Source organism: Alosa sapidissima, chromosome 24, assembly GCF_018492685.1.
Source record: "Alosa sapidissima isolate fAloSap1 chromosome 24, fAloSap1.pri, whole genome shotgun sequence".
NCBI lineage: Eukaryota > Metazoa > Chordata > Actinopteri > Clupeiformes > Clupeidae > Alosa > Alosa sapidissima.
The window spans coordinates 14,591,111-14,615,856 of NC_055980.1; the positions used below are offsets into that span (position 1 = coordinate 14,591,111).

At 44.4% G+C, this 24,746-nt stretch overlaps 1 protein-coding gene across 2 annotated transcripts in view; it reads left to right on the plus strand.

Annotated features, from left to right (window-relative positions):
• LOC121700478 (A disintegrin and metalloproteinase with thrombospondin motifs 3) overlaps nucleotides 1–24,746 on the plus strand; it is a 73,302-nt gene that overhangs the window by 339 nt on the left and 48,217 nt on the right. For both annotated transcript variants that reach the window (XM_042083445.1, XM_042083446.1), the window contains exons 2-4: nucleotides 343–737; nucleotides 11,719–11,875; nucleotides 21,355–21,551. In XM_042083445.1, the coding sequence (XP_041939379.1) occupies nucleotides 343–737; nucleotides 11,719–11,875; nucleotides 21,355–21,551 (749 nt within the window). The remainder of the gene's footprint in view (nucleotides 1–342; nucleotides 738–11,718; nucleotides 11,876–21,354; nucleotides 21,552–24,746) is intronic.

Consider the following 24,746-nt stretch of genomic DNA (forward strand, 5'->3'; position numbering starts at 1 on the left):
CTGCAGCTTTAATGTCTTTGTGCATGGCTGCATAGCTCATAATCCGCTACTTAGATTTGTTTGCTCAGACAATTGAAAATGGGACGTGAAAGATTGTCAACATACCTAAATATAAATTCAGTTATATCCAACTGAGATTTTGGACGGTTTTGAAACTTTCTGTGAAGTTCTTTGATCCCTGGAGTTCCATGAATGCCTGTGTTTACACATAACGATTTAATGAAAAAAGCATGCCGAGTTTCATATCAAACAGTATACCAGATGAAGTTTGCATGCAGACGTAGACACGTTTACTGGTGACTGTTTGCACTTAGTGACTGTAGTTCTTTTTCTTTCCACCAGCCAATCTCTCTGGAAAGTTAAGTGAATACGGACTCATCGTTCCGTTCAGCACAGACTCTAAAGGCCGGTATATCTCTCACGTGGTGTCGCTCGCAGATGGAAGTAAAAGTGGCGTTTCGTCCGCTGGAAGACGGCGCGTTTCCCGCAGCGTCCCAAGTTCCTCCACGTTCACTTCTAATAGTCAACAGTTGTTTTTCAACGTCACTGTCTTTGGTAAGGAGTTGCACTTGCGCCTCAGAGCCAACAGAAGGCTCGTTGCACCAGATGCCTTTGTGGAATGGCAAGAGGACTTCGAGGAAAAGGCCAAGGAGCGTATTCATGGCAACTGTGTTTTTACCGGAGATGTTACTGATATGCCAGAAGCCTCAGTGGCTATTAGTAACTGTGATGGACTGGTAAGTAGTCTGTGTTTCATTAAGTGTGTGGAACAACTCAATACGTTTTCTATGGTGTTCCTAAGGTCTACTTTGTGTCGTTATTAAGCATTAATAACGTTTAACCTCAGTCTACTGGCTGCTCTCACACATAGTGCAGCTTCTGTTTTTCCATGACTTATGTAAGATGCACATGTGGAACAGATGCAGTTTCATTGTGATCTCTCTCTCTTGCGCGCACACACACACGCACGCACGCCCACAAGCACACACACACACACACATACCCTCTCTCTCTCTCACACACACACACACACTCTCTCTCTCTCTCTCTCTCTCACACACACACATGCACAGAAGCACACACACACACACTCTCTTTCTCTTTCTCTGTTTTCCTTCTCCCTCTCCCTCTCTCTCCCACTGTCTTTCTCAGTGACACACACACACACACACACCACACACACACACACATACTGTACACACACACACACATACACACACACCAATAACAGTGGTGGAAGGGAGAGAAAACCAGGCAGAGACCGACTGATATCATTGTGTGTCTTAGCTTATCTGTGCAAACAGTAGAAAACAGAAAGAAAAATTTTAAGGCCGGTTGAAAAATATGACTGACCCAATCATACTGTCCTATCATTGCTCCCTAACTATGATCTGCTTGTTAGGTTTTAAATGAGGGGTAATTTTATAAACTGCAATCAAAAGTCAGATATTCATAGTTTATCAAACTCTAATAAGTGCATTTTTGTGTGGAAATGTTATAATCACACGCAACATTGATCCTCATTGTTTACAAAATATGCTCTCAACTCATAGAATAAGGAATAAACTGACAAACATTCAGCTGAGTTGCTATGTGGATGACTTGTGTTGAACTCTAACCTTTGAACCCTTGAACCAAAACAAACCTGTGATGACATATCCAGTCTTTAACTGTCAGCCGGCAGAGAGCCTTTGAGAAGAAGTGAAAGCACGGTCCAGTCCTGCGGTCCATCACTTGAGAAAAAGGGCGAGCGAAACCACCTGGTTATTCGTTCTCCCATAACTCCTGTTGAACCCAGGGACTGTTTGTACATCTCCATCTCTCCCTGTCTCCTTTTTCTCCGACCCTGACATTTTCTCTCATACTGAACACCCCCAACCCTCTCTCTCTCTCTCTCTCTTTCTCTCTCTCTCACTCTCTCTCTGTCTAACTTTCATTCTTTCTCTTCCCCCTCTGTGTCCAGTTCTCATTCTTCCCAGTCCTCTCCTCCATCTCCATTCAAAACAGTCTGTATGTGCTTTAGACCAGGGGTTTTCAACCAGTGGTCCGCGGCCCACTTGTGGTCCGTGAGGACATTGCTAGTGGTCCGTGACCATGGATTCAGTAATGTAGTTGCAATGTGGGAATCAGTATTTTTATTCAGAGGTGGTCCTGGGGTTGCGTAATTAGTCAGAACGGTGGTCCCTGGTTCACAATCAGTTGAAAAACCCTGCTTTAGACTTCCCTGTAGAATGCATTGAGTTCTACATCACAAGATAACCTCCTCCCCATATCTTGACAGATGTGAATTCTCTTGAGAGGGCTGCTCAGATAGTGGTTGTGTTGCATTGTAGTTATTTAAGCCATCACTGTTTTTTGACATGTATGTAATATTTTATGTGATGCATGCTGGATTGGTCTTTTTGTTACTCTCTAGTGTTAGAAACGCTGCAGACTGGTTTCAGTTTCTAAACCTTAACACCCAGCAAAATAAGATCGGCCTTTACTGTCAAATCTGAAATTGCTTTGCTTTTTCAAGGGTACTCAATCCCTCCATCAGTAGAAGTGATATCCGAGTCAAACACAGTATAGGGCACCACTGTTTGGCTCACACGTACGCACACAATGAAATCATTCATTAAATAGACATTGATTTTTCTCCTAGGTAATTACACTCAGCGCTATAAGGACAATGGTATTCTGTGTGCACCGCCAGAATGATTATGGCAGAGGCCATACACACAAAAAAAGGAAAAATACAAAGTGCCCCTTTCATTTTGTTCTTCCCCTTACGTTGGAGGACAAGAGGTATTTTGTTTCTTCTGTACACAGCTGGCGTCTTTCATGTAACTTTTTTGCTGTGGTGTGAGGCAGTCTCACTTAAGAAGGTCTAGTTGAACACTTCATCCTGGGCCATATGTGAGCCATTCATCCCAGTAGAAATCAGGTCTTGATTTCTGATTTCTACTGGGATTTCTACTCTACAGAGTTTGATAGCTTCTACCAAAACATCCTAAAGGCAACGTTATGCAAACATAAGAAGACATCAACACATGTGGCAGGTATTTACCCTCATACACATCTATGCATGACAACACTATAGTGTTTTTCATCACATTAGCTGTGACTGTGGCTGTAAGTACCAAAAACAATGAAGTTTGGCTGTTGTTGATAGTGTGAGGACAGTAACATACAAAAGAAAACTGTTCCAATGAGTGTCAAAAACATAGCAAACAGACATGCTTTGAAGTCTGTATTCCTGTTGTTCTAACTATTTCCATATTCTACTGTGGCCATCAAAGTCTATTACACTGATGATTGCCAACTTACCTTTGCCTGTGAACATGAAGTGATTAACTACATATGTTGACAGACACTAAGAACTTTGTGTCACTGAAGTGTTGAATCAATGCAAAGAATCACCATACAAGCATGAAGCGGCCATGTTCCCACATGCTGTGCTATCAATCGATTCAGTCACAGGAATCCAAAATGGGACGGATGTATTGTGCCCTGTCCTTGCTCGTGGGCCGAACTTAGAGGATGCTAACAGATATTGACTATGTTAAACACAAGATCGATAGAGAACAAAAACAGTCATGCATTCCAACCAGCATTTCTTTTCAACAGCGGAATGAAAATAACCCAAATTAATTCCTGTTGTCAGGCTTGCAGCGTTTCCCCCGCCTCCAAAATCTGGAGTCGCCCCCCCCCCCCCTCCCATTTTTGTTCTTGAATATTTATGTGTTTTATTTCATTTTTTCATTTCGCTTTTATTACACAGGGGCTTCACAAAACCTTTCATAATGCCTTCAAAAGACACCACTGTGACAGTTCCCTGGCTTTAGCGCTACGCCTCAAAACTTGTGTTTGCTTCTGCACATGCGAAGATAAGGGGCAAATAGCCGGAAACCTCGCAAACCCCATCCCCCCAGAGAGGACTCAAAAGACAGCCTTCCAAGGCCCATCTCGGGAGTGTGCTTATCGCTGTGCAGTTTCCCCAGAGAATCTGTCAGGTCACGACTGAGACCTGGGTGATGGGTGATGGGGGGGCTTTGGGAATAGTGAAGGAAGGGTTATGGGGGTTGGGGGGAGATGTGAAAATAAGGCATCAGCTCCTCGAAAGGAAGTGAGCTTGACACACTAAAGGATAGAACACAGGCCCATGTGTTTCGCTGAACCTCGGCCAATGTAAACAGAGACACGTCTGCGCTTGCCTTTTTTTTGCCAAATTTCTTTCGCTCTTGAACACGCATACTTTTCTCTGTCTTTATTTTGAGCAGAAACACTTAGATTTTTCAAAAATGTTCTTTTTGGCTTTTAACGCCAAAAAGAGTGGGCAAAAAGAGTGGGCAGCCGTGGCCCACTGGTTAGCACTCTGGACTTGTAACCGGAGGGTTGCCGGTTCGAGCCCCGACCAGTGGGCCGCGGCTGAAGTGCCCTTGAGCAAGGCACCTAACCCCTCACTGCTCCCCGAGCGCCGCCGTTGAAGCAGGCAGCTCACTGCGCCGGGATTAGTGTGTGCTTCACCTCACTGTGTGCTGTTTGTGTTTCACTAATTCACTGATTGGGTTAAATGCAGAGACCAAATTTCCCTCATGGGATCAAAAAAGTATATATACTTTATACATACTATACTTATACTTAACGCGTTTGTTAACAACAACAAAAACGATGTACGCATGGATCTCTCACGCATAACTGCTTCTGTCTCTGGCAGTTGGCATTATCTGATGAAGTCAAATGCAAGGTGTACAGCAGGTGTTTTAGCATTCTGACTCGAAGCGTAATTAACTTTCATTGACGAAACGAAATTTCAATTCTTTGTATGACCAGTGCATGTAAAGAAATTGACAATAAAAGCCGACTTGACTTGACTTGATCTCAGGGTGCCAATGCAATCAGCAGGTCACAGCCAGTGCCAATCTGAGAAACAGAATTAGCCCATCTCACAAAATGTTGCCACGGTGTAAACCAACTTCCGATGAAATTTCAAAGCTGCCGGCTGTCCGCTGTCAACAAACAGTGCTTTTTCAAAACTTTTTTGTCATGTTTACTAAGGTTTAGGTTCGAAGATGTAAACAGAGTCATAGAAAGCTACTCTTCTACAGCACAGTCTACAGGAAGGACAGGAAAAGGAAGGTGCTTTACCCAACGACTTCAGTTCAACGCAGCTGGAAACCTGGGGCTTGAGAAATAGGCTAATTGCCCTCTGCCATCCTGTTACAAGTGTTACAAGTCATACTCACACACACACACACACACACACACACACACACACACACACACACACACACACACAATGGGGAGGCCCGTTCAGTGCCAGACTTGTCTGTCCGTCATCAGCCACCTCAGCGTACTGTAAGCGTTCGCAGCTGGTGTCATCCTCCTTGCCTGCCAGGCCTTGGCCAGGAGAGAATGGTACATGACATCATCCCCCTGGGGTAGAATGGCGGGCTGGGGGGGCTGCCGGGCTGGGGGGGTTGTAGCAGGGTGAGGGATTACGTTATTCTGGTGCCCGGCCATCAGGCCCAGAGGGGTACGATCTCTCATCCCTTGCATTCTACACATGATGGATGGGACACGCCACGTGTGGAGGGAGAGAGAGAGTGAGTGAGAAAAAGAGAGGGAGAGAGAGATTGGGATTGTCACTGGTTTATTCATCCTTGACACGTTTGAATGTAGTTAAATTGAATGGCTGATAGAAAGCAATGGTGTGAAAGCACTGGAAATTGAAAGACAGGGTGGGATAGAGAGACATAATAACTTCACACCTCTCACAATTGGAAAGTGTGTGTGTGTGTACGTGTGTCTATGTTGGTGAGGGACAAGACAAGGGACAATGAAAGGCGAATCTGTGTGCCCTGTGCGATGGAAACAGCTGTGCATTTTAGATGTACTCCCATCATTGTTCTGGGTGTTGAGTGATGGCTATGATTACTGGCAGGACCTTATGTGTGTGTGTGTGTGTGTGTGTGTGTGTGTGTGAGAGAGAGAGAGCGGGTATTAGCGCAGATGCATGCTGGTCGAATTTCGGCTGTGGTGGAAATATGAGTTATGTGTTAGGGAGTGGGCCGGGAAGAGAGAGAGAGCAAGCGGGAGAGAGAGCTATTTGTGTTTCTGTAAAGTTAAATAGAGAAAGGACACCCAGCAACAACCTTCACTGTACTCCCCGCCAGGGAGATGAGGTAGTCGGAGTGCACTAGCGGGACTGTGACCGAGCCTAGCTCTGTTTGAAAACAGAAACAAACAAGTGAAGTCCAAAATACAAAGACCGAAAGGAGGCGCGTGTGAGGGCACGCCTCTCAAATGGCAAAACCCCTGGCTGTCAAGCTCAAGTGTGAAACAGTAAAAAACTGTAAACATGTATCGCTGAAAGAAATAGTTCCCTGATACCATTGACATTGAGGAGCACACAATACTGGCTTCATTTCTGAAGCTGTCATCTTACTGTATATCCCTCGTACAGTACATGGAGGATGGATTAATCTGTTTGGTGACAGATCATCTCAAGTCTTAAATCTATTAATTGTCAGCAATGCCCACACAGTGAAGTGGCGAAGGGCTGTGCTGTTTTGACGGATGGCACAGAGCCAGGCAGTGACGGACAGGTCTCAGTGCCACCTATGCTGGTAGCCGGGGTAATTGACAAAGCGAGGCCTTGGCATGCAGACAGAAATGATTTAATGAGTGTTTGGAAATGTGCCCTCCCTCCCACTAGGCCCACCAGGGAGGTGTTTTCTGCCACCTTTTTCACTCAGGCACATACCACACCGCCACAATCCATCCCTCTCTTTATCACTCTTTCTGTTTGTCTGTCTGTGTGTCTCTGTCCATCTCTCACTTTGTGTCTGTGCTTTCTGCTCTCTTTTTCTCTTCTCGTTTTTTTTTCATTTCACTCGTTCTCATTTCTCTCTTGCTCCTTTCTTCCTCCTCTTTTTCTTCCTTACCCTCCCCTCTCTCTTTCTCTCTCTCAGTCTCTCTCTCCTACCCCCCCCCCCCCCCCTTCTCTCTCACACACACACACTGATACGCTAGATTATGTAGTGATTAAGAAGGCTATCTAATATGCAGGTCTCCATTGAAACCCACCAGTGGGTAATTTACTGTGCCTCTGTCATGGAGTAATGCCCCCCGCATTAATATGGCCTGCATAGCATGAAGACCTGCCTCAGAGTTATTAATTTGACATTACTCAGCCGTGCTGTGGTACCGACCATGCATTCTTTCCCACAGTCTCTCCAGTATCTCAGCAGGACTCCCCTTTGACTTAATCACTCATTCTTCTGATGTTTTTCCCACAAAAGTCTAATCAGTTTTCACTTCACCCCCCCTCCCCCCCCCTCCTCCCTCCCTCTTCCCCCTCTCTCTCTCTCTTTCTTTCTCAGGGGGCTTTCATTTCTTTTCTTCTTCTCCTTTCCTTCTTTTCCCTTCATATTATGCACGATAGCATAGCATTCGTTATGTTTCAAGATGACGGGGCCCGAGAGGTTTTGTGTCAGGGCCGTTTATTACATTTCAGCGCAAACGCCAATCAACAGACGAGCTGTGCCCCGGCGTGTTAAAACCCTCCTATCTGGAGGTAATCCTCTGACATGTGTGTTATATTTTGCCAAGCAGCTCTGGCGAGGTGAGCGCTGACGGGAGGGGAATCGGAGGGTAATCCCAACCCCCCAGCTTCAAGGGCCCCTGTCTCACAGGATCAGAGCGACCTCTGACCCCGCGGAGTATGCCACACTGGCCAATTGGTCAGACGCTGAAGGGAACGGGAGCTGGCCACTCTCATAGTGACTCAAAAGTATGGGTGTTTGGGTGGGTGGGTAGTCCTCGACTCTAGTATATGAAGTATATGAAAGCGCACAGATCTATTTCAGTATCACCCAGCTGCTGACTGATTATTACTTGTGTATGTGTATGTATGTCTGTGTTAGGTGTGTGTGTGTGTGTGTGTGTGTTTGTTTGTACGATCCACTGTAAATACTGTTCTCAGCAAGCGTCTGAAAGCAGTGTTTGGGTTTGATTTACCTCTGCAGACTTAATTGTTACTTTGCTTCTCAGGGGCTTCATGACTTTCAAAATAGTTTTCTGTCACTTGCAAGTGAAGGGCTGTCAAATCGCAGGAATGTTGTAGATTTTACGTGCAATGTAGTCATTATTTAAACTGTTTGTGGTTATTATAGTGTTACTTGAACTCTGTCATTCCAGTGTTTGCCATACATTGACTAATCTGTGGCGGGGCGCCACCAAATAAGAATTGGCCGCCACACATAAATATTCTATGTTTTAATTTAATTTAACTTAATTTAAATTAAATATAAGGTCAAATCCTTGCATTGCCATTGAGCTGCGCTTTTTACGCACGCAGCCTTTCCTTGTCCCGCCCCGCTCTCTCTCGTAGCCCCCTGCCCCTCCTCTGCATGTGCATTTAACAAAATATTCACGATTGTTGAAGGATTGTTGTTGCCATATAGAAGCATTGCATAGAAGACGTCTGGCTAAATTGCTATTAAATCCGCTTAGCATCGTGGCCATGCTGCGCAAATTTGTTCAAAACTGCTGCATTGAAGTTAACTCTGCTAAGATCTTATCACAACATAGTAGGCTACATTGAAGAGACTAAACTAAGTTAAGTTATGCAATCAAGCAGTATCTCAAAGCTAACGTTAGAATACTGTTTGGATGTCGAATTTAGCATGCTTAGCCTACTTACAACTGCTTGTCAATTTCGTTGAAGGGCTCATTTTATTGACTCTGACACTGAATGTTTGCAAAATCCCGATGTAAATGGAAAAGTGTTTTCCAAAATTCGAAAGTGCTTGTCCCAAGGAGAAGTACGAACCTTTATTTTAACTATGTAGAAAACATTATGAATTGCATCCACACATCAGCAGTGACAGGCACTCAATTAGACCTATACACTCCGCCCCCCCCCCCCCACCCGTTGTCCAAGTCAGCTACCGCCACAAATTGAATCCAATTCTGTGGGAAACACTGCATTCATAAATAAAAGCATGAGTTGAGAGAGATACTGTAAAACATATTTGGTGACTCAGATTTTTTAAGGTCAAGCTGAGAATGTCACACAAAAGTTCTTTTTCATGACTGCACTCTGCAGTCTCCAGCATAAACAAACTATGGCGGTTTCGTCGCCCACACACACAAAACAGTTTCAATCAAACAATATCTATGGCTCTGACTACAAATAATGGGTTACCAGGCAATCTTACGCAAAATTGCAGGTTGAGCTGTTGGAATGACAACAGCATGCTTGTGAACTGAGGTTTAAGTGCCGGTTTCCTCCTGCTTTGTTTGAACCGGTCTTCATACAACAATGAAATCGATAGAACTCCATCCGATGCTGCAAAAGCTGAAATGTGTTCCCTGGACACTTTATCTGAACTGTGATAGTGTTTTTGTGCTCTCTTTTAGTGTGTTTTTCCCCTTTTTGAGCCCACTTTGGGCTCAAGAATGAATGAATTTGCTCAGAAAAACAGTGGGGGAAAACAGAACCCCTAGTAAATGCACACGTATCTTCTCCGAAACTGTTTTGTCTCAAAGTGAAGAAAGCATTATTTAATGTCCTGTGAGCCCATTTGTCAACTTGATATCCCTAGGCACTTGCAAACTTGTGGCACGACAGGGGCAGCAGTTCACCACTGTTACAAAATGCAATTTCTTTTTTTTAACTCCACATTTTCATGCATCCCCCCCCCCCCCCCCCCCCTTCCAACATTTCCATGTATTTTATTTCTTCCGCTGTGCCTCTCAATAAACCAATGCACAGGACAGAGTGGAAAGCCATCAGGCAGGTGTGGCTGGATGCCAAGTAGACCTGCAGGGAGAGACAGTACCTGCAGCGCAGCCGAGTGTTCCGTTACTGTTTTGCAGTAGAAGTGGAGATGATTACGGGCTGTCAGATCAAAACACATCAGGCACTGGCAGAATTCCTTCCTGTGTCAGGGCAGAGGATGATGACTGACTATGGGGAGCAAAGCGATTAAGTATGGCATGTCTGCAGAGAGACAGCGAGAGATGGAGAATTGACAGCGAGAGAGGGAGAATTGCATATCTTTAGAGAGAGAGAGAGAGACAGGAAAAGAGTGGAAAGAGAGATAGATAGACAGAGAGAAGAGACATATGTTGAGAGAGAAACAAAGAGAGATTGAGCTTGTAAGAGGGAGAAGAGAGAGAGAGAGAGAGAGTCCAAGCCACGGGCTTGATTTTTCTGCCATCGTCTCTCCATGCTCCCCTAGCTTCTGCTGTGCTCTGCGGTGTCTCCCAGATGTTTGGCTCGTGAGCCTGTGCCGACGTCTGCCCAGACTGCCCAAGTTCACCCTGTACACCACAGAAAGCCGAGCCAAGAGCTTCCTTCTCGGCATTTCCTGGTTTCATATCCGAAGCCCCCACTTTTCCCCTCTCCAACCCCCCCTGCGTCCCACCCACCCATCCACCCTCCTATCCGTGCATATACACTCTCACAAAATGCCAACCTTCGACCCTTGGAATGCAACGCGACGTTGCCTCTCGTGTCTATTTTATCTCCAGTATTCGAAAAATGCTTGTGAGATTAACACTTTGTTTGTATTGTATATATTTAGCGGCCGCTGCACTTGTGTCCCAGCTGATCCTGGTTGAACCTCCAAGACCAAGTATAGTTTTCGTCTGGCGCTCCGAAAATACACATCTGCTTGTTGTCGCCTGCCAAAACGTTTGCTGAGAATCTTGCTTTTTCCCTTTTTCACAGGCTTAAATGACAGCTTAGCCGTCTCTAAAGAATGGGTGGGGACGCACGCTCTGCTTGGCCATTTCTCCCACACCTGACCAACCAGACGACCATGTGTACTGTGTCTGTTTTGTGGTCGAGGGTTTGCAAAACTGAACTGCGAGTATAACATCACAAGAGGTTTAGCATTCGCCCTGCAAAGAAAAACATCTTGCAGCACCCTGACAGATCACATATAATTTAGTAAAAAACGATGAATGTCTACTGTATGATATTGGATCTACTGTATGATATTGAACAGAATGTACTATCAAAACTATTCTCTTTTATAAGCAGGAGGGTAGTCTTTAGTTATATCTTCTCAATGGAAAGAGTTTTACAATGATATCCCAACAAACACATCTCACACTAAAGCGAATCGAACATTCTATATTTTCTCTCTGCATTTTTCTGCAGCATTCCTGAACAGTCTAGACTAGACTAATTCACACAATTTCACAATGCCTTTTGGAGCATTTTGTGTCCTTCACTTTATTGAAACCGTACTAGGAGCTGGTTGCCGCAGCTTCTCTGTGACACGCTTTGTAGCTCTTCATTTTGTCTGATAGATGCATTCATGTTTATTATGCAAGAGAGAGAGAGATGGATCACAATGGATCTAAATGATGATCTACAGCATGTTTAAAAATCCTACAGACAAGATTTTGTTTCCCAAATATCATTTCATGTGTTACTACTTAGCACGTGCCGATTCATGCCCATCCTCAGACATTAGCTTGGACCCTGAGGCGTCACGTGCTAGTAAGTAGGTAGGTAGCTAGGTAGTAAAACATAAAATGTTTTACGGGAACAGTATCTAGTGTGCGGACTCCATCCTTTTTTTATTGACCTTTTCCTCCGTCCAGCACCTCTGTTTACCAGTGCTGGATGTGTGTCATCTTATAGAAACAACCTGATGACATGGAGAAATGTTATGATCTGTTTTTTTTTTTCTTCCTTTCTTTCTTTCTTTGCAGGCAGGCCTTATTCGAACGGACAATGAGGAGTTCTTCATTGAGCCCTTGGAGAAAGGCCAGCAGGAGGTGGAGAAAAAGGGCCGTGTCCACGTGGTCTACCGACGCTCCGCCATCAAGAGAGAGCCAAGTCAACGCAAGGAGCACCTCCACAATGAAGGTATGCATGTGGGGATAAGAAGAGGATTGCGATGATGAGTGGTAATGGGACTTTCTGTCAGACTGTCTCTTTTACTTTCAGGCTTTCTTTACTCATACTTTCCCTTAATGTAGATCCCTCTCTCTCTCTCGCTCTCGCTGTCTATTTCTGCTGTACTCCTGAATAGTACAAAACCACTCAAAGCCTAGATGAAACATTTTCTGTGCGCTTCCCTTTATTCAAATCTTAAGAGGATCAGGTGTAAATAAGGTCTCTCAAATCTGATTCAGCATATGTGGCAACCCCTTTAACACCTTCCCTTTTGATGGATACATGAACATTTTGTAATGCGTAACACTTAATGGTAGTTTTTGTTACCGCTCAATGGCCTATGACTCACACAGCCATGCCCACATTCCAGGCAACCAGGCACTAGCTGGCCTTAACATTGGTCTCTATTTCCATCTAAAGCATGAGAATTAGCCTGATGTGTCTACATGACAATGAACCCTGATGGCTCTCCTTGACGACCAGGCATTGTGGCTGCAACTTAGAATGTGTCACGATCACGATGACCCTCACACAGCACGTGGACTTGCATTGCTCTATATTAAGACCTTGACTATAATCTCAGACGCGCCACACAAACAGCTGTGCACACCACAAATGCGTAGTTGTTCTTATTATACTTTCTAGTTTGCTTGGAGTCCATCCATGCCCAGTCGGTACCCTTGCAGTTTAGTGACCACATCGGCGCAAACAATGGCAGGAAGCACGGACGTCCACACAGAGAGCGGGCATACACCCTCAGATGTGATGTGATCTGGAAAAACCCATCACATGGTGAAATTTCACCGACTTTAGGTTCTGATACCATCCTAGCCACATCCTGGATGGATGTGTCCAGGATGTTGCTAGGAGATGGTATACAGGATGTTGCTAGGATGGTATCAAAATCTTAAGTTGGTGAGATTTCACCAGAGTATATAAGTATATAAGTGTATATATAAGTATATATACTTTTTTGATCCCGTGAGGGAAATTTGGTCTCTGCATTTAACCCAATCAGTGAATTAGTGAAACACAAACAGCACACAGTGAACACACAGTGAGGTGAAGCGCACACTAATCCCAGCGCAGTGAGCTGCCTGCTACAACGGCGGCCCTCGGTGAGCAGTGAGGGGTTAGGTGCCTTGCTCAAGGGCACTTCAGCCGCGGCCCACTGGTTGGGGCTCGAACTGGCAACCCTCCGGTTACAAGTCCAGAGTGCTAACCAGTAGGCCACGGCTGCCCCGGGCGTGAGAGAGGATTGAAACAGAGCAGTAATCAAGGATTTTTGATTTCACCATGTGATCTGAGGTTTTCCCAGTTCCCGTCAAAAATTCACACTACTCGGAATCCCTGGTGGACAACATTAGGCAAACTATATCATTAGTCTATGTGAAACTGGCACTATGGTACATGTCAGTTATACGCTAATGGGGGATGAGGAGAAGTGGGAGCCAGATCTGTTGGTGCTGGCGTTTTTGTTGGTCGGTGGCTATCATGGGAAAGGTAGGTGAGAGGTGGAGAAATATGGAGGAAAGAATGGAAGTGCAGATCTGCGCTGTTGGTTCAGGGGCTGAGCTGTGAGGTAGTGGGGGTGGGGGTGGGGGTGGCCGGATTTCACGTCCAGACCGGAGGGCCAGACGGACTGCCACGCTCTTCCCAGCAGCAGCTGGTAAAGTGAGGAATGTGGACGCCTATGGAAGGCCAGGGGTGAAACACACACACACACACACACACACACACACACACACACACACACACACACACACACACACAGTCTCTCTCTCTCTCTCACACACACACACACACACACACACACTTACAAATGTACTCACACACACACACACACACACACAGTCTCTCTCTCTCTCTCTCTCACACACACACACACACACACACACACACACACACACACACACACACACACACACACACACACACACGCACGACCTTCTGAGGTAAAATGGCACCAGTTGTTATATGAAGTATTTCTCCCCACACAATCAAGGTGCACAGCATCTGGGGGAGTACTCAGCCTTTGGGCAAAGGCGCTATACTATAGACTCCAGTAGCCACGACAGTAAAAACAGAATTCTTCAATTTGTGAGCAAACTGGGAATCACCTTCACCTTCGGGGAAGTGATTAGTTCGATTTTTTAAGCTTGTTGTGCAGATGTCACGAAAACATGCTCCGCATGACAAATTATGGCCATGTGTTTGTAGGAGTGTTTTTAAGTGCAGTCTCTAATTACAACAACAATAATAAAAACCTGTCGGTGGTACTGATGACACACAGTTCCCGCTCAGAATTCTTGCCATTCTTGCTCACATAGCGGAATCTTTTTTTTATTGTCCAACGTTTAACGTGGAAGACCGACTCACCGATGACTGGATTTGATTTAGTCACACTGCTAGAATCCTGCTTCTGTTTTCCATTTTTTTTCCCTATCCCAAAACTCTCTCCCTGCCGTGCTCACTAGAGTGGGAAATGTTATTTCAGCCGATTGTTCCCAAGCCCACATACCCCACTCTCAGGGGGTAGGCTGGGCGGACAACCACCATGACCAGGCCCTCGCGTTTGAGTCCATTCAAGTGGACGAGCTGTTAATCCTATATCACACCACATACACACACACACACACACACACACAAATGCATGTGTACATGTGAACACAGATGCACAAACATGGACATAGACAGGACATCAGGTATTCACACTCACGCACATAGACCTAGACAGACACCACATACACACAAAACACATACATACACACACACACACTAATCCTACTGCCTCATCCAGGCTGTTGTGATTATCCTCTACAACAACACTACTGCCTACCACACACCTTCAAAGGTTGGAGAGTGCAAAGAGCCATTAAATGCCTTTACTTTTGTAGTGCTACACAATATAGAGCTATTCAAGTTCAGCGTGCATTTTTCTCAAAGAGTCAGCCCAGTTCACATGCTGGGCGACCATGCGTGAAATAACCTGAACCGAGCCCCCAGATTTCTTCTGTATGTGGACACAATCAGCAATGAATTAGATACCTCTGACATTCAAAGGTGTTTAGCGTAGTCTTAACCACTTCTCTGCACCTGTACTTCCACCACAATTGAACCTGAAAATGAATTTCGTAGCTTCTTTTTGGTTGAGAGTGATTTGCCCTATAGGGTGGGAATGCTTCCTTGTTGTAGAACAAGTGTCTGAAGCATCGCAGTTTAGCGGTCAGCCTTCCCTCAGACGTCAACCTTATTTTAGGACACATCCACATCATTACTTAAATCACTGATGGCCAGCATGCCAATACTGGCCCTCCATTGGCAAACCCATATCCGTTCAACTTCAGGGAATTTCACAGCACAGAGTGGCTTGCAACACAGTGGGAACGATTCAGAGCCATTCAGTGGAATTCAAACCTCTGACCCCTGGAGCTGGCGTAGCCTAGCGCCTTGCGTTAGCGTTTGTAGGAGCACGCTTCCTTTCGAGGGGCCTCCTCCTGTTCTCCTCTCGGTTTGGCTCAGCTGGAGAGCCTCACCCTCCCACACCTCCCCACCTCCATCCTTCCTCTCCCAGCGTTTATTTTTGTGGCGCTCTAAAATAGGCTGAACAGGAAGTCCATGAAGTTGGCGTAATTGGGAGGAAAAGAAAGACAGCGCCACGCTCTGCGCCTGGGTTTTCCACTGCCCACTGATGCCCATACCGCTGCTCTGTGGGGGGAAAAGGAGCGATGTGCCACCTGGTGAAACATGGGGTTACAGATCAATAAGAATGAAGAGTTAATCACATAGAATCGACATAACAAAGTTGTTGATTGACAGCCAATTAACATCCTATTAACACCCACAATTTGCACTGTTTTTTTTTTCTTTCACAGTGCAAATACAGGCCATGTGTGCTGCTAATGTATTTCTATATATAAAAAAAAAATAGCAAGCAAAAATAGCATTTTATTTGAAAATGAGTCTGTCTTGATATTCTTTCCTTTCTGGTTTGCTTAATTAACCAGATAAATATTCCGATTCTGAGTGTGCTACTGAGAATAACAACAGCAACAACAACAACAACACACACATGTTTGGTTAACCACTCACAGCCTGTCTCATTATCTCCTGTTCTCATTATCTCCTGTTCTCTTCTCAGTATATTTGTCTGTGCTAGTAGCTCAACTGGCTAAGCACTGTGCAGACAATCCCAGAGAAACTCATGGTTTCTATAGACCCTTTCAACAAGGTAAACAAAAACAATGCTTGAACGTTCTATTTGGTTCCCAATCTACTCCTTGTAGAAATGATAGCTTATATTATATATTATAGAGCTTCATGAGTCAAAGAGGAGAGGTAGTAATTAGTAGGAATGTAGAGACTAGGGGTTCTCAGAAACTCAACTCTATTGCTCCATTGCTGTCATCTTGTTCACTATATGGTTTTGTCTTGAATTCTTAGCAATTACAATGGAATGTGATAAATCTCAGCCCCATGGCTAAAATTCCCCTTTATTGCTTATCCTACTGCTGTTTATTGTTCCACTGACTTTTTTTGATGCAGTCTACGCTGGTGTCTGTAAACATCACCTGATAGCAGCTGTCAGAGCTTTTGCAGGTAAATGTCAGACAGCCTCACGTATGGTGATAATATTTTGATGTTTCTGGAAACAGTAATTAGGGTTAGATGCCTTAGTCTCTGTTATTATTTTTGGCCTTTATCTTTTGTCTGAGAAGATAAATCGGCATCAGTCGTTATTTGATGCCAGTATCTGCTATCTGTGGTTAACATTTGTAATCCACTTAGCAGCATACCAACTCTTAAGGTGTGCTTTTTATGACAACTAATCAGGGTATCATATTTAAATAAATTTTCATAATATATGGTGCCACGAAGAACAGGTAAACACACTTGTCATTGACAGCTTTGTGCTGTGTAGCTTTGTGGTCTGGGTTATCATGCTAGCAAACGATTATCAATGGCAGCTGTGCTGTTATTGGTGGTTGTGTGGTTTCTGCATGCCTTTCAGGTATTTATTTCCTACCTGCCACTATATGAAAATTCCCTTTTGATTTATTCTGGAAAGAGAGGGGGGGGGGGGGGCGACTATATGATACTGTATTCTGGGGTGGTGTAAATATGACTCCTCACACAGCCTGATGGATGCTGTGATTTTTACTACATCAAACGCATTTGAACTTTTATCCAATGTGACATTACAGAACATATGTTGTCATATGTTTTTGGAAGACATAGAGTTCTGTTAGGTGTTGTTATCTGCATGGAGTGTTGGTTTTAGGTCATAGAAGGGACGATAAACACTATTTGAGTAGTTAAATGTGTGCACATTAGTTCAGTAATTTAATGCAGCCTTCTAAGTTATGCCTCTATGTTCCATTGTTACAGAAGCTTGTCCCAAAGCATTTAGATTTATAGAAAATGGTTTCCACAGATATCTCTTGTTTTGCATTTGGTAGGCATCGGAATTTTGGCACATGCTTTACTGTGTAGTATTTGGGCAGTTGCCTGTATTTGTTTAGATGTTTGTTGTGTTGCGCAAATAATTCGTACAGTTTGCCCAGCTTGGCTGATGGCCATTGCTTACTGATCACAATGAGTTGTGTGCTTTGAACAAAAGCATTATGTCCATGCCGCTATGAAGATGACAAAGTGGAAAAAAGACGAACATGCACACAACTAGATGTACCGCATAGCGGTACAAAATATGACCGCCACTCAGTCCTGTACATCCATTCCACGAAAATAAATCATATAAATGAATTTGTCTCCATCTTATACTCCATCCCCCACTCTTGAAACTTTTGTGTATGCTTGTTTGGAATGTGTGTTTGCGGGCCGCACACAAAGTAGCCTACTGGCGCTGCAAAGGTGAATAGATTTGTAGCACTTGCCAAAAAATTTGTAGCATTGTTATAAAACCTTTAAAATATCTAAACAATCACAAGTAGGGCAGTTCATCACAGTCCATCCATTGCAACTGGACTGATGAAAGGTACACCTTTAGGCTACATTGTATTTGGGAAAAGCAGAAGCAGCATAATGTATTTATTTATTTATTATTAAACAAAACAATCCCTGTCAGTTCCATGCAGTTTTCAACAGCTATCAAGAAGAGAGGTCATGTCATGGATTTTTGTGAATGTTTCTTCTACATATGCATAAGTTTAGTCATCTAGTTCATATGATATTCAGCTTTATTGTCAATGCACAAATTAAATAGCAGTAGTCTAAAACAAAATGCCGTTTTACCCAGTGGTGCAAATAACGGACATGTCCAAAAGGGCCTTCATGAAATGCGTTGCTAGACTGTTCATACACATTTTAACGGGCCAAGTTGAAGAGCTACTGTCCGTTATTGTTTGTGCAAATAATATGCTGATTCATGTTCCCTTGCATTTTGCAACTAGGTCCATGGTTAGTCTGGCTTTCGCCAGACCAAGCTCAATCTTTTAAGAAATAGAAAAGGAATCGCCGGCAGATCAGGCTGAGTTCACCCAGCCTAGTCCATTGTAGGCGCCCGATAGAAATATTGTTTAATTTTGCAATTGAGATATCCACGCACTAGGCTATGCTGGCGACCCAAATAAAATCTCCTTTGGGAACCAATGGCTTACAGTATCAAGCGGACTTAAGCTGCCACCTCTTGGTGAAAAGTTAATAGTTTTGCATATCAGTAGTAATACATTTCACGCAGCTGTGTGAATCACGCAAAGCGACACTTCTAAATGGAACCCAACCCACTGTACAGTAGCTCAAGGTCTGTGGCTAAAGCAGCCATAATGAAAGCGTTATCATTGTTTGGATACTTCACACACACGTGTTTTTTAATCGCATAGACTACTACTACCAAGCTGGAATCAAAGCACATCGACTCCCTTCTCACACCCTAAACACGCACTTCGAACAAAAAAAAAACGTCTCAGTCTCACAGTATAGCCATAGGCAAAACTGTATTGGACTGGTGTAACGTTGGTACTAAATCATCCATCGTAAAGAATGATTTTTGTAACAAAATTTTTGCAACAAATATGTGTAGGTACAGCCCTGCCCTGGATACATCTCTCAACATGCGCTCTAAAACATTTGGTTTAAATGGAGATGTAGATCACGGGTGCGTTAATAAATCTACATTGCGGCGAGTTGACACAAATTATTCACTTTGACGAATTTATGTAGTTTCAGTCCTAGTTACTTTACTTTGAGCCATGCTCTTCCTTACTTGAATCACCTTTGAAAATAGAGGATTGAAGTAGCCTATATGGGTGTTTGGGAATGAACGGTGACTCAGATGCTTTTTGAGACTTTGAGCTAAATATCCCAGCCCGGTGTTTAGGATACATCATCAGGTTATCTTTCAGGTAGCCTATATTTTCCATTAGAAAACCATCACGTAGCGAACGTGTGTGGGTAACTCACTTAGCTCCTGTTAGTAGCCTAGGTTATCGTTATAAGCAAATGAGATGACAGTCGAAAGATGCAATTAGTGCTGTTATCAATGTTCTTGGTAGCCTATAACCGCATTTATGGTTTTCTACAAATACATTAATAATCAAATTGGCCTCTATCACTCAACCAATGCTAACGGTAACATTATTTTACCTACTCTAGGCTATTGATATAATTTAAGATTAACGTAGCCTACCTGCAGTAAAAACCAAGCATGTCCGATAAACATTCACAGATTTATTTCGGCTTCAAGAAGAAATGGGAATTACATGTCATGCAGAAATCATCTTACCCTTATTAGACGTTCTCAGCGGTAAACTACAGTCTTGTCCTTGTAGGAAGCGTAGTGTCTTTCCAACCCACTTGAGATTAACTTCCAACAAAATTACGTCTCACTGCAACGATGCGCCATCTGGTGGACAAACGACTACGTGACGCCAATACTGGAAATGCAGCCAAATTATTATTATGATGAATATTTGTTTTTTCTTTAATCCTACTGAATTTGTAATTATGTATCGGCTGTTGTAATTGCCGATACTGATGGTATGTGCGTACCTGTGTGTGTGTGTGTGTGTGTGCGTGTGTATATGTGTGCACCACCCCACCATCTACAGGCCAATGAGTGTACAGTCACTAAATGTACACATAACTTAATTTTTTTAGACCCCCCCATGGATGAAATTCTACGAAACTTGGCATACCCCCAGAGAATGTCAGGTTAATCATACACATAAAATTTGGTGCAGTTCTGAACATCTTAACTGAAGAGAGGGGCGATTAAAGCAGAATGATATTGCATTTTCATTTTTTACCGGGGGGGTGGTGCAAATCACAAGTTTTTGTGATTTGCACCCCCTCCCCCGGTAAAAAATGATGAGTGATTATGGGCTAGGTTGATGTGGGCCCTTGAGACCAACATACCATAAAAATTTCTTCATCCTCGGTGCCCCGGTTCAGGTAGTTATTTAGGAAAAACTGCATTTTTTAGGTTTCGGGGGGCCCAGCGCGGTGGGGGAGTGGCCCCCGGGGACCAAACGAAATTTTTCCGTAAAAGTCTAGTGGGGCTACATATCCACCAAATTTTATGTGCCCCGGTGGTTCGGTGTCCCGGATATCGTTGACCAAAAATTCAGGAAGTAGATGAGGGGAGAAAAAAACAAAAACTGACAATCCCTATATGACCGCCGCTATTATCACCCGGTTGCCAGAACGCCTTGCAGTGTAAAATAATCTTCCAAAACACCACTGTCTCTCCTATCAGGGCTCCCTTATTAGTCAGATAGCACCAGAGTCCAAAATGAACAGCTGGAATTAGACATCTTGTTACATTGGGGGAGGGGCAGGGGTTACAGATCAATAAGAATGAAGAGTTAATCACATATATTCGACATAACAAAGTTGTTTATTGACAGCCAATTAACATCCAATTAACACCCACAATTTGCACTGTTTTTTTTTTCTTTCACAGTGGAAATACAGGTCATGTGTGCTGCTAATGTATTTCTATATAAAAAAAAATAGCAAGCAAAAATAGCATTTTATTTGAAAATGATTCTGTCTTGATATTCTTTCCTTTCTGGTTTGCTTAATTAACCAGACAAATATTCTGATTCCGAGTGTGTTACTGAGAATAACAACAGCAACAACAACAACAACACACACAGGTTTGGTTATCACTGGTGCCCTCCTTTTATGGGCAATACTGGTCTGAAAAATAACTTCACATCTACTCATAGTAACTACTTCCAGCAAGCGGACTCTTTTTTCACTATTCACTGCCGCTACGTTTGCTGTGCATTCAGACGTCAGGGTCAGTCTCAGAACTCTGGCTTTGTTACATTCCATTCTATGTGAGTGGTATCCTAGTGGCACTGTACCTTTATTGTACCTTGATTGTTGTAAGTTACTCTGGATAAAAGCGTCAGCTGAATGACTAAATGTGAATGTAAATGTACGTGTCACCTAACCCTGACGCGTCGTGTTCCTCTTTTGTCCAGTGGCTGATTTTGGCATCGCGGAGCTGCCCAACGCCCTAGACGCGGTGGAGCAGAAGCTGACCGAGTCGGAGCGCAAGCGGCGGGCCGCCAAGAAAGAGGACTACAACATCGAGGTCTTGCTGGCCGTGGACGACTCGGTGGTGCGCTTCCATGGGAAGGAACACGTCCAGAACTACGTGCTGACCCTCATGAACATTGTGAGTCCGTCTGTCTGTCTTCTCGCAGAGAGAAAAAAAAAAGTCCCCTCCTTTGTACATTAAATCTCCTTTCAGGCCTTTGGAGACTTGGCCCTCAAATGCTCCCTACTTCTCCCCACTTCAATCAATCAGTCCCAGTATTGCAGTGACAGAGAAGTGATTAGATGGAGGTGTTTGAAGTGCCACATTGTAAATGGAGATAGGAAGAAGTATGATGCCCGTGTTCATTATCATGATGTCTTTTTTCTCTCTCTCTTCCTTTCATGCTATTGAAGTGTGTCAAATGCATTGTTTCCTTTGAGATTCAACCCAATTGGCCATGTAGAAGCTCTCCAGAGCATGTTATCTGATCTCCATTATCTAACCTCTTTGTTTCCCCGTGATTTCATGGGTCAGATGGGGAGAGAAATCCCAATGGATATACCCTGCTGTGGCTGTAGCTTGATGAATTAGATTCGCTGGGGTGGTGGGAAGAAAAGAGAAGAAGGAAAGAGAGAGAGAGAGAGAGAGAGAGAGAGAGAGAGAGGAGGAAAAAAAAGAAAAACTTCAGTTCATTCATTATGGGTTCCACCAGCTCCTGCCACCTTAAGCTGATTAGAGCCTGGAAATCCCCGCGAGTCAGATTTTCACAGGGTGCTGGTTTCACTCTGTAACAGTCACCATTTGGCCCCCGCCTCGGTGGTCCGATTAGCTGCAGTAGGCCAATTACGGACTTGACTGGGAGTCGAGAGGGCCGGCTTGGGGGGTGGAGGTGTTGGTGGAGGTGGGTGGGTGGGGGGCAGGGGTTCGGAGTACGGAGCGGCACTGCACAGCACGGCTGAGTGGTGCTTGTGGAAAAGGTGTGTGTGTGTGTGTGTGTGCGTGTGTGTGTGTGTGTGTGTGTGTGTGTGTGTGTGTAGAGGGGAGTGGGGGCAGTGGCCCTGCCCGCGGCAGTCACCACAGCGGGGCATCAGAGTTTATGTGAAAATCCTCAAGCTTGAAGCTTGATTCAGGAAGAAGGTTGAAATGAGCAATGATTCGGTTTGCTTGTTCGTTTGATGAGAGCGTTTTAGATTTGAACACACAGCGCCTACATACAGCTCTGAGTTTTGGAGGGCTAAGGTTGGTGTAGCAGTTGTTTGCAGTATACTATACTGTCAAAAGTCAGAAAAGAGCAAGACTAAAAATAAATTTTTTTTGTATGCCTCCCCTCAAACAATGCAATTTGTTCAATTTGCTATACCGCTAAAGATAAGGATCAAACAGACTGGTAGTCACTGACAGTATCTGGAGGGGGACTCCATAAACTCATGCCCAGCACAACCCCTCCCTCCCTCCCTCTCTCTGATCCCCTGCTCCTTCAATCTCTTAGCCTTCCAACCTCCACCACAGTCACAGAGTGCTGTACCCATCAGCTGGAGAAACCCTCAGAGGGAGTGATTACTGGACAAAGTCAGGAGTCGTCCACAGAGGTGCCTGCACAGAAAGCCCACATTGTCTTTTATTCTCCCTCATTTTCCCACTATGTGTGTGTGTGTGTCTGTGTGTGTGTGTGTGTGTGTGACACGACAGGAATTTTCAAAGAAATGTCATAGAAAGGATAATGACCAATCATGAAAAGGATTGGACCTTGTAATCATAGAGCTCTTAGAAGTCAAGGGTCATACAAGATGTCAGTGTTCCTGGTCTTTGTCAATCACAGTGTTTTTATACACAACATATACCGATTTCGTTTTTTATCTGTGTGCCAAAAAGTGCATACCATAGCAAAAACTTAAGTTAAGTTGTAAGTAACTTTGTCCGTATAGGAACAGCGTTGTTTTATGGTCTTTGAAATGGTCTGTGGAGAGGCTTGGAGCTATTTTTAATGTTGTCCTCAATTTTTGAACAGGCCCTTCTGTTACAGATCCAACATAAACCCAGTTATATAGGTCAACATTAAACTTTGGGCCAGGAATTTCGATGCTTAACACAGGTCCTGGGGAATTTGAGGTCATTGGAGTATTCACTATTAATTAAGCTGTAAGGGACCAGTCAGATGCTGTAATTGCTCATGTTTAGCCACATTCACCACCTCATGTTTGAGTAGACCTCCCAATGGTTCCTTTGGGACTTGGGGACTGACTGTCGGAATCACTCCTGAAAGGATTTTACATTCAAAGTGAATGTCGCTACCATAGGGAACTGTTTTCCTGTTTTTTGAATAAATAAACCATTTAACGGTCTCCGTGAGGTCATCTGAACACCTGCTGGTTGAGTCTCCGGCAGCTTCCATTCATGCTCTCGTTATGACGACACCTAGCAGTTTCTTTTCCCATCACCACCATCTCAATGCTTCTCCTCATCATCTCTCTGTGCATCAAACGACCCTCTGACACAAATCTTAACACGGCACAGAACCGAATCGGCGGGTCTGTTTGCATCACGCTTTGTGCATTTGCAGGCCTACGAGTTGCACTATTTATGCACTTAGCATTCAGAGTGTTCACTCTCCTCCCTCTTGGGACACAGCTACTGTGAGCCTCTCGCAATGTCTCACCTGCTCTTCACTCAGCAGGGCCATTCAAAACAATGACATCATTAGTGTACTGTAACATAGTAGGGCTCTCTCTCCATGCACACCCCCCCCCCCCCCGCCCCCCCTACATGTCAACAGTCCTCATTCCCAACACCACCCATTGGCCTTCCCTGCTTTCCCAGTTCCCTAGAGTGGATTTGATCATCAGCACATACCGCTCTCATGACAGAGACGGCCTTTTAGGCCAAGCACACACACACACACACACACACACACACACACACACACACACACATGTACACACACACACATACACACGTACACACATGTACACACACACACACACACACACACACACACACACACACACATGGACATGGACACAGAGACACAAACATACACGAACACAAAGGCACAGACACACACACACACACAGACACAAACACAAACACAGAGACATGCAGGCACACACACACACACACAAACACGGAGACACATACACACACCCTCACATGTGTACATCACCTGCACCTGATTGCCTCTTTTCCCCCATGGGCTTCGGACCGCTCGTCTCCGCTCAGAGACGAGATGACCCGCTGTCAGCGATGCTTGGCCAAGCGCCAACAGATTTAGTCAGACAGACAGCCCTCGGCCACAGACATACAGGAACTAGAGACGGACAGTGCGTTCAGGTCAGT